At 31.8% G+C, this 14,103-nt stretch overlaps 1 protein-coding gene across 1 annotated transcript; it reads right to left on the bottom strand.

The window, feature by feature from the left end:
* Positions 1–6,475: 6,475 nt before the first annotated feature.
* On the bottom strand, positions 6,476–11,058 carry LOC117683286 (MAM domain-containing glycosylphosphatidylinositol anchor protein 1-like). Its single transcript, XM_034452427.2, has 6 exons — positions 10,571–11,058; positions 10,033–10,087; positions 9,794–9,879; positions 8,734–8,860; positions 6,818–6,996; positions 6,476–6,722 (listed from the first exon to the last, which is right to left on the bottom strand). The coding sequence occupies exons 1-6, from the start codon at positions 10,865–10,867 to the stop codon at positions 6,636–6,638; spliced, it is 831 nt and encodes a 276-aa protein (XP_034308318.2). The 5' UTR covers positions 10,868–11,058; the 3' UTR covers positions 6,476–6,635.
* Between the last annotated feature and the right edge of the window lie 3,045 nt (positions 11,059–14,103).

Genomic DNA, 14,103 nt, shown 5'->3' with positions numbered 1-14,103 from the left:
AAATATCAATATCCCAACAGTGTAATTTTAAATACGTCATTCTGTTTTTACCCTAGAATATTTAATCTTCAAAATGCAGGGGCTTCCATGGGCTTTGCAATGGACTAGTGAGGGGCCCCCTTCAGGCTCTTGGGCCTCCTGTTTATAACTAGTGCCCTCTTTAACTTCAAATCCGGGATCCATCCCTGGTTTAAAACTCAAGATTTGAAAAAAATAACCGGATAATTAGCCTTAAATGAAAGCACTGTGGTTATTCCCATCCCCCCTCCCCCTCCCACGGATTAGGAGTTTAGGAAATGGCGAGAATGGAATTCCTTTTTAAATCTATTTATTTATTTTATTTTGTTTTATTTTTGTTTTATTTTTTTTTTTTTTTTTTTGCTATTCAAGATTTTGGACAAATTAGTACTTCCGCCCTCCTATCGTTGGTAATTAATTCACGTGCGATTTACATCAGTTCTTTTCGATCATCACTGAGGGAGCTTGTGTACTAAAAGGTTACATGGTTTACGCCGATAAGACAACACCCCCCCCCCCCCCAACTTTCGATTTGCTTCCAACGTCAATCAGAAATTTTATTGTATTATATGTATGTAGGAACATGTACGTGAAAAAAAAAACCATGGGTTCTCGAGCCTGTTTTCAAATATCTCATTGAGTTAAAATCAGTATATATTGACTTGTCAACACAAGTCTAATTAATTTGTACCACATGTGCAAACCATCAATTTATTTATTTACACATTCATTTTTAGCTCACCTGAGCCAAAGGCTCAAGTGAGCTTTTCTGATCACAATTTGTCCGTTGTCTGTCATCGTTGTCGTCGTTGTAAATTTTCACATTTTCGACTTCTTCTCAAGAACCACTGGTCAGATTTCAACCAAATTTGGCACAAAGCACCACTAGGTGAAGGGGATTCAAGTTTGTTCAAATGAAGTGCCACGCCCTCTTTAAAGGGGAGATAATTGAGAATTATTGAAAATTTGTTGGTATTTTTCAAAAATCTTCTTCTCAAAAACTATCAGTCCTGAAAAGCTTAAACTTGTGTGGTGCATCATCAGGTAGTGTGGATTCAAGTTTGGTCAAATCATGCTCCCCGGGCGTAGGGAGGGGTCACAAGAGGGGGATCAAGTTTTACATAGGAATATATAGAGAAAATCTTTAAAAATCTTCTTCTAAAAAACTATCAGGCCAGAAAAGCTCAAATTAAAATGGGAGCATCCTCAGGTAGTGTAGATTTAAGTTTGTTCAAATCATAGTCCCCGGGGGTAGGGTGGGGCCACAATTGGGGGATTAAGTTTTACATAGGAATAAATAGAGATTTTTTTTTAAAAAATCTACTTCTCCAAAACTATTAGGCCAGAAAAGCTCAAATTTGAGTGGAAGCATCCTCAGATAATGTAGATTCAAGTTCGCTCAAATCATGGTCCCCGGGGGTAGGGTGGGGCCACTATTGGGGGATCAAGTTTTACATAGGAATATATAGAGAAAATCTTTAAAAATCTTCTTCTCAAAAACTGTTAGGCCAGGAAAGCTCAAATTTGAGTGGAAGCATCCTCAGATAATGTAAATTCAAGTTCGCTCAAATCATGGTCCCCGGGGGTAGGGTGGGGCCACAATTGGGGGATCAAGTTTTACATAGGAATATATAGAAAAAAATCTTAAAAATCTTCTTCTCAAAAACTATTTAGCCAGAAAAGCTCAAATTAAAATGAAAGCACACTCAGGAGGTGTCGATTTAAATTTGTTCAAATCATGGTCCCCAGGGGTAGGGTGGGGCCACTATTGGGGGATCAAGTTATACATAGGAATATATATATAGAGAAAATCTTTAAAAATCTTCTTCTCAAAGCCTATTAGGCCAGGAAAGCTCAACTTTGAGTGGAAGCATCCTAAGATAGTGTAGATTCAAGTTTCTTCAAATCATGGTTCCCGGGGGTAGGGTGGGGCCACAATAGGGGGATCATGTTTTACATAAAAAATATATAGAGAAATTCATTAAAAATATTCTTCTCAAAAACTATTTGGCCAGGAAAGCTCAAATTTGAGTGGAAGCATTCTCAGATAATGTAGATTCAAGTTTGTTCAAATCATTGTCCCCGGGGGTAGGGTGGGGCCACAATTGTTGGATAAATTTTTATATAGGAATATATAGAGAAAATCTTTTTAAAATTTTCTTTTAAAAACTATTTGGCCATGAAAGCACAAATTGGCGTGTAACCACCCTCAGATAATGTAGATTCAGGTTTGTTCAAATCATTTTCCCTGGGGGTAGGGTGGGGCCACAATGGGGGATAAATTTTTATATATAGAGAAAATCTTTAAAAGTCTTCTTCTCAAAACTATTAGGCTAGGAAAGCCCAAATTTGAGTGGAAGCATCCCCAGATCATATAGATTCAAGTTTGTTTAAATAGTAGTCCAAGGGTAGGGTGAGGCCACAATGGGGGATGAATTTTTACTTAGGAATATATAGAGAAAATCTTTAAAAATCTTCTTTATAAAGACTATTTGGCCAGAAAAGCTGAAACTTGTGTAGAGGCATACTCAGGTAGTTTTAATTTAAGTTTGCAAAATCACAGTTCCTAGTGGTTTACATAGGAATATATTGAGAAAATCTTTAAACATATTCTGGGAAAGTTTTCGGTCCAAAACTCAGTACTTCGTGTGAAATCAAAGGTTATGCAGATTTAAGTTTGATGAAACCATGATTCCCTAGAGAAAAGTGGGGCCACGAAATGGGGGGGGGGGGGGTATATAGGAATAGAGAAAAATCTTCTTACAGGTACAACAACAAAAGGGGCTTGGTATTTACCAAAAAAAAAGAGGTGGATAAAAATTGGCAGATTTTCAATTTTTTTTTTTTAGCAAGATCTACTGTAGTCAGTTGTCAAGATATTTTAATACTGTAATATAATTTGGCCAGAATTAAGGCAATTGTTGGTCAGGTGAGCGATGTGGCCCCTGGACCTCTTGTTTAATGTACCTACATGTACTATGATGAATAATTTACAAGTCGATGATGACGACTATGAAACCAATTTGAAATATGACGCTAGTTATTTCCTCCCTACACGATATACTTTAATACTTGATACACGTGCCAACATGTTCGGACGAGTTCATGGTTAAATTATAATCTTGATATCAATGTCATACTAGAGCTGGCTTACCAATACCAGAAACTGTAACCACGATCTTATGATTATTTGTTAAGTTCTCCATTTCATTGAACTGAAAAGTTACGGGATGAAATCTTTTCACAACACTGAGACAGCAGCCAGCAGAGGAATACAATATATATGCAGTCATTTAATATGATACGGACTACGTATACGATATCCGCTTATTGCATACTATACTGTCAAAACCTTTACACAGTATTCAGTCGTTTTCTAGTCTATGCTGACCCCCTTCATTATATATATATATATATATATATATATATATATATATTCGTCATTTACTTCAAGAAATTTTGTTTACTGTATGCTTCACATCCAAAACCTTATGTGCAGTTGTCTTGGCTTCAAATACATATAACATAAGAACATAAATTGATATATAGAGGAAGATACATCAGTTACAAAAACCATCTTCTTATTTGCCAAATTTCTAATCTCAAATCGGTATTATTAAGATGATGGTATTATTTAGGTAAATATCAATTGCCGTCTGTAAAGCTTTTGATGGATCACCATATCGTGATCAAAATCTTCTTTGTACATGTATGGTGTTAATGTCATGTTAAATCACCCAATTTTCTCGTTAAAATCCACAGCAAATCAATTTATTTCTTAAATGCCCGTTTTATCGGAAAATAAGAATAACAGTTAAAAATTGAATCAATTAACATCTTTGCCGATCGGTCAAGGGACACTGGGAAGAGTGTACGGGTCTTTACTGCTCTCTGTTATTCTGACTTTGTGTTCTTGCTTTATACAATTTTGTGCTTCAAAAGTTAACCTGGTTATTTGAATAGGATTCAATGCCACTTGGAAAATTTTTCATTTGTTGAATCTAGAATAGAAAAATTGGGTTTTATTAATATTCGTTATAATTTCGGATATGAAAGTATTGATAACTGCAGAAAAAGTACGGGTTATGCGGATTATGTATTTTTTTTTCAATGTCACCGCCTTTATATCCCACATGACTACAAATATTACTGAAACCACATTATTCTCTTTTTTAAACTTTTTTCTGTTATAAACGACACAAGTTTTGGGAAAAAAGAATATAACCCCGGTTAATAAATGAAATATCCTTACGATCTGGAATCGTTGGCATGTCGTGGCCACGTTCTGTTCCGTGTATAAGGAGTCACCGCCTCGAATAAGGCGACAATACGTCCCGGAGACGTCTATGGCGTTACAGTGAGTGTTATAAATACAGTTGGTGATGCACTCAACGCTTAGATAAAAGAAATTCGTAGATACATTGCAGATAATTTGAATGGCGTTTGGAGAACGTCTTTCGTATACTTTAAAATCTCGCATTGTTTCGTTCTGTAAATTACAGAGAACACAAGTTACAGAAGGACTTACCGTGCCATGATCAAAAGAATAACTAGGCGTTGGTTAAATTTTTGTAGATATTGACAATTAAAGGCATGTATGAAACTTTTAAAATATGTTGACTATGAAATCAATCTGAAAATATGACACTAGGTATTTTCTAGCTACACGATACATATGAATACTTGATAAACGTGCTTCCAAATTCGTACTTCGTCGTAGTTGCATTCCAATCTTGGTATCAATTACACACCAAGAATTCCCATACCAAATTAACTACATATATCTTTAATCACGGCATCATGATTTTTTAGCTATATGACCTGCAAAATAATTTCAGAATTGCGGTTTTGCACAATATTAAATACTACATCATGATGTCAAGCTTCATTTTCCTATAATTGGCCTCTATAGCATGTTTTTTTTCCACTACACTTTGTTTTGAAACAGTTTTTATATCGATGATTTGTAGTTGTTATAATATAAAACGATGTAATAAGTATTGCATTCACCAAAAATGCTTGAATTTTAAAATAACCACTCTATAAATAGTTCAGTTGCGTTCGTTGATATTCGCTCGCATATAATTTGAGAGCTTTATATTTGTATTTTAAACAAATTGTATACGATTTTTACCTTAACCCAACAGTATTATCTTCAGCATGCTATCATAAATAGATGTTTAAATTCTCGTGTAAAATTTGTTGCATTGTATTCATTCCTAAAAAAAGAACTAAAGCAAAAGTACATGATACTTATTTACTTTAGCCTAATATTTTCACATACATTTTTTATAACCCTGTGGTTACCCTTATATTTACTACATGAGTATTTAATGTAAAATAAGTAATAGAACCGAAAAATTAGCTTCTTGACCTACTAAAGACAACAGTATTCTTTAATCATTATAGAAAATATAACAATCATATGAAGTATACTTTACCGTTAACACAAAAATCATCTGTTAGTAGGCGTTTTCATATATGCGTTGCGCCGTCGCAGCAAATGTACATGATTTTATATTTATTTGATCGGATTAATTTAAGATGGCTTACTACACTTAAAATAGTTCCTCAAATCAACTCGATTACTCGAATATGGAAGAAGAAATCATGGATTAGATTTATATGTCAAATAGGCGAAAAAATTACAGTTTTGGATAAGAAATAATATTTTCAAAAATTTAGTTCAGACAATATGAAGAAAGCCTCAGGAAGATTCAAACTCACAAATCCGATGGTTTAACCACTGAGCTATGACGATAATCAATCAAGGAGATTGATACAAACAATTAATTAAAGCATTTGACCCACCATCTTGTGATGTAGTGTCTTAGTGTAAGTCTATGTTTTGTAGGGTACCTTAAGATAAAGTTGCAAATCTTTTAAAAACAAAATTGTAAGACTTACAGATGAAAAGTAATCAAAATGATCAAATAATGCGAATCTCTTTTTTGAAGATTTGACAGAATGTTGAATATTTTATAAGTATGGTTTTAAAGCGAGATTTCTCTTCTAAAAATTAATATGTTCAAGGCTTTAAATTTTCTTTAAGATTGCTTCGTTAACTATATATATATATATATATATATATATATATATATATATATATATATATATATATATATATATATATATATATATATATATATATATTTTATGCAATCTTGTCAAAGTCTGAAATAAGGAAGTTAAGATTTTATATTTTGGTTAAAAATCTCATGTGTTCTGTTTTTCAAAGGTTCAATATTTCAAAAGTTTTATGGGAAAAATATCGAATAAATTAATAAATAAATGAATAAAAAACAAGAAACCGATAACGCTAATTTAGCAGTTTTGTTATTAATATATGTTTATTTTATTTCAATTTGTCTCCTCTCATGGTGTCTACCAAACACAACAATATGAACAAAATACTTTTCCAATGTTTTATTTTGATAAGCTGTGCTGTGAATTCATTTTCTATGAAACAAATAAATAAATAAATGACTTTAACTAACAGCAATCAAAGAGTTCAATCACGACAGTCTCGAAGTACAAATACATGTATAATACATTTTTTAACAGTAATTGACAATGTACTAGAATCGTGTGAATATTTGTTTTAATTTCACTATTTGCTACGGACATGCAAATGGCCAGAGTTCAACGTAATCAATCGCAATGTCCCCGGTAAAGCTAGATCCTTTGGTAGCTTCTATGATAATCTAAAATGAGACAGGAAAAACAATATCAAGTTGAATAAAACCAGATGTATGCGATAGTTAAGGTAAATGTTTTGTCGCTGAATTTAATTTCATACTTTTGTTTGGGAGTCCAAAGGAACGTTGACCCCAGACAGATGGTGCCAGACGTCACCTTGGTTACCTGACAATGTCCAGCGGTCTATGGCGGCGCTGTTTCCTCTCTGAGTTCTGATGGTGAGAGTGTTTATAGTGGCCCCATACATGTGGTAGTACATCGTCAGGCAGTAGGTCTTAACTAATAAAAACGGAAATGTGAATGACAATGACTGAAGATACTGCACATTTTATGTGTGATCTGTGACTTTAAATGGGATACACGAAATGATGAATCATCAAACGAGATCTATATAGTTTCTCCTTAATAGGCCGCTAATGGATTGATGATTTTGTTGTTTAACCCCCTAAAGAAAATTATTTTCAAGCAGGATGTTATATGTATATAAAAGAATTAATAGAAATCTATTGCTGCTTATTTTTTTTTATCCATAAAATGTGAAATTGATTTCCTCTTGTGATTACATTTCGTTACACGGGTAGGTTAAGGCAACTCCGATTTTAATGACCGTCAGAATTATAATCAATATAAAAAGTAATTATTTGTATGAAAACGGTGCGGAATATTAATACCAAGTGAATGTGTTCACCAATATATTATTTTTCTACTTCGGAATCGACTCTATCTTTGAAGCTGTTGTGCCATGGTATCACGTGACAGTTCAAAATAGATCACTTTTTTACCTTAACAAAAAATCAAAAAGTGTAACACTACCCCGTTCATTTGTATGTTTACTACAATAATTAGATTGGCAATTAGTTCATGTGTATTAGTATTATTGCTAGAATCCTTTTGTTTATCGCATAAAATAAATATTGTAAATATTTACCGGAAATCCTCTCAACTTCTATAATTTCATTGAAAATACTACGTATTTATCATTTAAAACAACAAAGCACAGGATTCTTGCAGCACTTTTCAAGTAGTTTAGGTCATATACTGTTGAGGCTGGTCAAGCCATATAAATGTCGATCTGCTTACCTTAAAACACTCGCTGATAAAACAAAATATCCATGCCTGTATTATCCTGCTTATATCCTAACTGACATTCACCTAAATCGTAGGTATCTGAATTTAATAAGTCTTATTTCGGCATTGTTTACACCGCATTTCGATAATTTCTCTCCCGACTTGATCTTCTCAATTAAACATGCTTGTGACGTCATCAGTGGTAATTATACGTAATAGAGATAAATCAAAGATATATTCAGTTAGAAGAGCTACTAGTGATATTTTATGCCTGTAGTTTTTATAATTTAAACCAGAGATAAAGTAAAAATCGACATGTTTCTGAGTAAAATAGACATCATGCTGCTTATTGTGACATCATATCGATCAGAGGAATTTGATCGCTGAGAGTTGCCTTTTCATACCCGCGTACTTTTTTTGTAACAGATGACTTTTCTTCTTTGTATTCATAATTATAAACATGTATTGAAATATGAAATTTATGAGAACTCTCTCTCTAAATCCAGAGGCATTGATTCCATCAGTCTATTATAAATAAACAAACTATCTATCATGTGCATTAATTTTTAAAGGAAATCTTCTAACTTTTAAAAAGATATAAAAACAGCTTACATTATTCCTATTCTTTCCTTATGTAAAGAAATGCACACAGAGGAAAGGAACATTACCTTTTATTTGTAAAAACTCGACCTGAAAGACTGATAGCCAAGGTTGCTATGGGCAACATTTTGTTGAAATTGCACTCGCACAAGGCCTTCAGCAAACCGACACAGACAGAAAAATTGTGATCGTGTAGCTAAAATCAGTTTCATTCTACGCTATACACTGATAGTAAATAAAAAATGTCCAACATGAGTTTAAAGAACAACTTAATGTGAATAAATGATAGTAATATTATGAAAAATAATGTGAATATTTTAAAAACATTATAGCAATATTTCGATCTACCTTGAAATGCCCTTGAACTCTGCAGTATTGCTTTGTCTCCAGCAGATCCAGAGGTTGTTTCAATGTATTTGTAGTACATTCCCCGGTACGCTGCGGTAGGGCCCGTGCTCGAGGATGGTGTCGAACCCTATCAAAAACAAAGGTGGTCTGTTTATTCTAAGTTTGATTGCAAACAATTTCATTTTTTAAAAGGTAAAAAGCTGCTATTTAAAATTTTAAAATAGTTTTGGTTATAGGCTTTGTTTTATTAATATCAAGATTTTTTGTTAACAGATTTTATATTAAAATGTTCATATGTTTTGTGGTAAAATCTTGCAAAGGTTCCTATAATTTCCACGGTTTTTTTTCTGTAACACAATTGTGCAAGCAAATTATTAACTGTTGGATAGGTTTTTTTTAAATGTTGCAATTATTATAAAAGAACCTAATCTACTGGAATAGATATTTAATTTAAATATTGACACACTTGATACTTTTCTGTCTTGATCAAATTATTCGATTTTCGTATAGAACACATGTCTTTAAAAACTCGTAATGTATGACATGACTAGAAGTTTAAAAACATACTCCTAATATAATTAAGCCACAGCTAAAAAAAAAAAGGTTGTGTAAAATGTTGAAAAATCGCGAAGGAAAAAAAGACCTGTTACATTGTATCTTATACTAATATATCTTGATCTTTGATTTGAAATGAATAATGTGTTATCGCTCTTGCGTCCAAAAAGGTGACATCATAGATAAGAAAGTTATTTTAACAATATTTTATGACGCTTTGTGTATTTATTTTCAAACGAAATGTTGATCCTTTTGGTTCATTTTATTCTCGATACATTAGTAATTGTATATTGGATACTCTATAATGACATTTGCTCTACTTTATGCTGTGTAAAAATAACAGTGTATATTCAATAGTGTATATTTACCATTTGAACCATAACATTTGAATCATATAAAAAGTTCAAATTTTTTCTATAAAAGTAATAATATAATTACTCTTAAAAGACTGTATCAGTCTAGTACATTCACAGGATTGTAGCCTCTTGTCTAAAAAATTACTTACAGATTTTCTGGTCCACACAAAGTTGGAAGAAGGACTTGCGGGGAGAAAACAAGTTGATTCTGGATCGCTCTCGAAATCGCAAATATCTAAAACCAAAAAAAAATAATGATAAAGAATGAAAATAAAGAGGACTAGACTAGTAACCAAGCTTGAGGAAAATCATCTTAGTATAAATGAATTTTGAAGTAAATATATGTTTGTTTCTAAAAAATGACCTCTAATTAATGTTTATGACTTACCATGCTGAATACAAGACTCATTTTGTCTGTCAAAGAAATATCCATCCTGGCAATTCTGCAAAATAATACCATATAATATCAATAAAAAAAACCCACAACTATTAATGATGCCATTAAAGTTTGGCCAAAAAACCCCAACTAAATGTAACCCCACCCAAAAACAATTTGAAAATAAAACCTTCTATGACAGCACAATTAGCAAACTGGACAATAAAAATTATCGAAAACTAAAAAATCTCTTGTCTTTTTACTATCTTTTAAAAAGCATTACTTCGATAAAAAAATAATATGAGATAAACATTTTTTGAAAGAAAAAAAAAATCATTCAAATTTTTTTTTAGAAATGTACCGCACAAATTAAAATTTGTTTTGACGACGCAAAACATATTCTTTTTAAAAATCCACGTTTTGTCTGCCAAAATAGGGAAATCTTAAGTAAGAAAAGAACTCATTTATTTTGTAAAATATGAGAGAGAGAGAGAGAGAGAGAGAGAGAGAGAGAGAGAGAGAGAGAGAGAGAGAGAGAGAGAGATTTTACCATTTGGAATCGTTGACACACTCCTTCAGAAGTGCTTTCTGTTGTAAGAGGTGTCCAACCTCTAATTAATTTGCACTTCAGATTCTCAGAACAGATATCAATGGCGTTACACCTTATGTCATTAGTACATCTTGAAGCACAGATGCCAAAAAGTTCATCTTTGGAAGATCCTGGGTAGGTGCCTATCACTTGAGCATTGTCTGAGAAAGATACCTCACTTGAGAAATCAAACTGAATGCAGCCATGGATCAACTCAGAAAAACCGACCATCAGTTGCAATCCTCTTAGCAAATGCATTTTGCTCCAACGTATGAGTTATTGAGAAATTGTTGGCTGTTTATAAAATGAAGTGTTGATTAACCTACGGTTAAATCACATATGATTTAACAATTATTCTATATGAAGGTTTAATTTAACACTAATACCGTATATCTTATGTGCGTCTTTAGGGAGATATCATTTTGTATAGAACATGTTTAATCGTTAAAATGCCCCCACAGGATCTGCAGAAAAGTAGGCAGAATGAATTATTTATTGCATTATCGTGACACAATTTTCGATACCGAACAACCTTTTAAATAAATTATATCATACACGATTTATTTATCAAACACACTGATGGTAACTTTAAGACTATGCTTGGCCAAGATTGAGATTGTATAACAACACAACAATGCTTCACAAACCAGCAATATTTAATTGTATTATAGATTGTTAAAAACAATATTTTTAAATCAAAAACATTTATATATAAACAACGTGTATAAAATTATTTTCAAGACGACACTCAGGAAATCACATTTATGTCTGAAAGAGTCGTTTTAAGTATTTACTATTGAACAATAGTTTCCTTTGTTAAATATCCGTTATGTTGAACAAATCATGGTTTTGAAATTTGTACGAGGGCCAACCAAAAAATACGAACACTTTTTCAACATATATTTAGTTAGTATAGGATGAAAAATGATATATTTGACTATTTGAACCACTCTAAACCAAAGAAATCCGATTATATATATGTTTTACATGTATTATAGTACACATATTACTACTAAGTCTGGTAAACACAATTTATCGAAAGGTTCCAACAATTTAAATGAAAAAGGTAAATTATTCCTTTATTTTAAAGAATTATTTAGAATTTAATCATGCAAAAATGAGGTCACGATTAAAATGTATGCTATGTCAACAACAAATCAATAAATATAATGTACTGTATAAAGTAACATCTCTATAAATGAAGCTAAAAATCTATAATATTGAATACTCAAAGTACTGTCATGACATTTTGTGTACCAAATAATTACGAAGTATATTGATTTGTTGAACAGCTATCAGTTACTAGAGACATAAAGCCCTCTTTAAAATTGAATAAAAAATGTGACATCGCCAGATGTCAAGGTGTATTGAGAATTACAAACAGTATGTCTTTAGCTCAGAAAAAGCTAAAACAAATTGTGAAAATTATATACACTGCAAGCAAAAATTGTTTATACATGTGTTTAACCGTAATGCATTTTGTGAGGGTGTTGATACTTGTATTTTTGACATTAATCAGTCCGATCGAGAATAAAGTGTCCGTTAATATTTGGTCAAGAGAATAAGTAAAGTCATCTAACGTTCAGATTTTTCCGTACTGTAAACTGAGAAACACACGGTAAGAAAAACCAGAAATTTGATGATTCTCCAACAAATGTGACCGAATGAGACATTCACTGTTACAGTGGCATTTTGAGTTGTAAGGATAAAGTCAAAAGATACCGAAAGGGTATAAAAAGAACGGACATTTCTAAAAACTTTGCGTACATCATTTTCGGTATGTTTTGAAAATTATCGTGCTCCGTGGTGACAAACATGGTTTTTTTTTAAATTTGGTAAAAAAAATCGCTTAATCAAATACAATTAGACTGAAACTTAACATAGCAATGAAATAAGTGTCGATGCATAGATGTATACTTATATGTTAGCTATAGAAAAAATATATACAAGTAATTTACAGCCACATTGTCCTCGTATTGTTTAATTGACCATCGTATTTTTTAAAACTTATATAATATGATTAAGGGAAATGTTAGTCCGACTCCTTGATGAATTTCTAAAAGGCTTACCATGCTTTGATTATAATCAGATCATTAATTTATCATTTTTAAAATTATTAATTATTTTATATTTTAAATAAAGCGGCTATTATTGTGTGGTTCAGACGCGTAAAGGTGAGTGGTGGTAACTGATGATGCCTAACGTCTTTTTATCTTCAAAATATATATCAATACCATATTTACTATACAATTACTCTTATCAATACTACTATATTAATATTATAGGCTCGAATTTTTGGGCTGTAATACCGAGAAATCGGAAGAGTACTGTCTTTTGTTATAAATATTTTAAACATTTTTGGTACTTGAAGATTACCAATATGTTTTTATTTCTTCTCAATCAAGCTTTGCTAATTAATAATCAAACGAAATTTCTTTTAAAAAATCCGGAAATCATCTGGGTTTTTTGGATTTTACAATCTTGCGTATGTCCATTACATTTACGCTAAATAACGGGAGGCTTCTTAGTTAGTTTCCACAATATCATATTTGCACGAATAAACTCAGAAACGATAATACATATACGTGTAAATTTTCATTGAATTAATAGCATTATTGACGGCTTAAAGCTTGGTTATGTAAACATAAAAAAATACGGTGTGTCGATGTATCTATTTCGTAAATGTCCGATACTACATGCAATGTCAACCCATGCACGCACGGGTCAAAGTCTAGTGTTTTATTAATTCCAGAGATCGTTGTTGTCACCTTTTGTAATCTAAAACGTTTTTGATATCCAATTCTGGTATATAAGTCTTTACTTGATATTCTTTTGTGCACAATGTTATAGGTTTTGATTAAATATTACCTTAAGATAATAAATATTCATCGACAGATAGTAGTAACCTAAATATATAGGTCACACACGTTACCCTGTTTTTGTGTTTAAAATTCATATACAGTATAATCGGATGAAATTATTTCACTCTGTCTTAAAGGAAACAGATGCGTAAATATATCTTTTGTAACATTGAATATAAATGTAAATTTTTTTTCACGCTTACCGTGTTATAAAAGATCCAAATATTAAAATTGATCAGATACATGTAAAATACACATTCACTACGGAACAAATGTTAACACCAAACACTAAAAGGTCCACAAATGCTACAATACTCAATCTGATGACGATCCAATTTAGGAAGATATTAAGCTTATTATTATAAATGAGATAAAAATCACCAATCCATTATTTAATTGGCTATTTACGTATGATTTTAATCAATGATATCAGATATTGACGCATTATTCCGATACTGTGTAAGAAAAATGACCGAGATTCAACATTTTGACAAATAACTCACTACAAAATAAAACTCGAGTGTTCTGTTTATTAATGAAGCGGTTTTTTTCTGCATAATTGTTCAGAAAACAATCAAACAAAAGGATACAAAATCAATATTTCTGACAATATTTGATTTAAAGCGCTTGTTT

Source organism: Magallana gigas, chromosome 4 (assembly GCF_963853765.1).
Source record: "Magallana gigas chromosome 4, xbMagGiga1.1, whole genome shotgun sequence".
Classification (NCBI taxonomy): domain Eukaryota; kingdom Metazoa; phylum Mollusca; class Bivalvia; order Ostreida; family Ostreidae; genus Magallana; species Magallana gigas.
The sequence above is the reverse complement of the archived record's forward strand: the minus strand, read 5'-3'. Positions and strand labels throughout refer to the sequence as shown.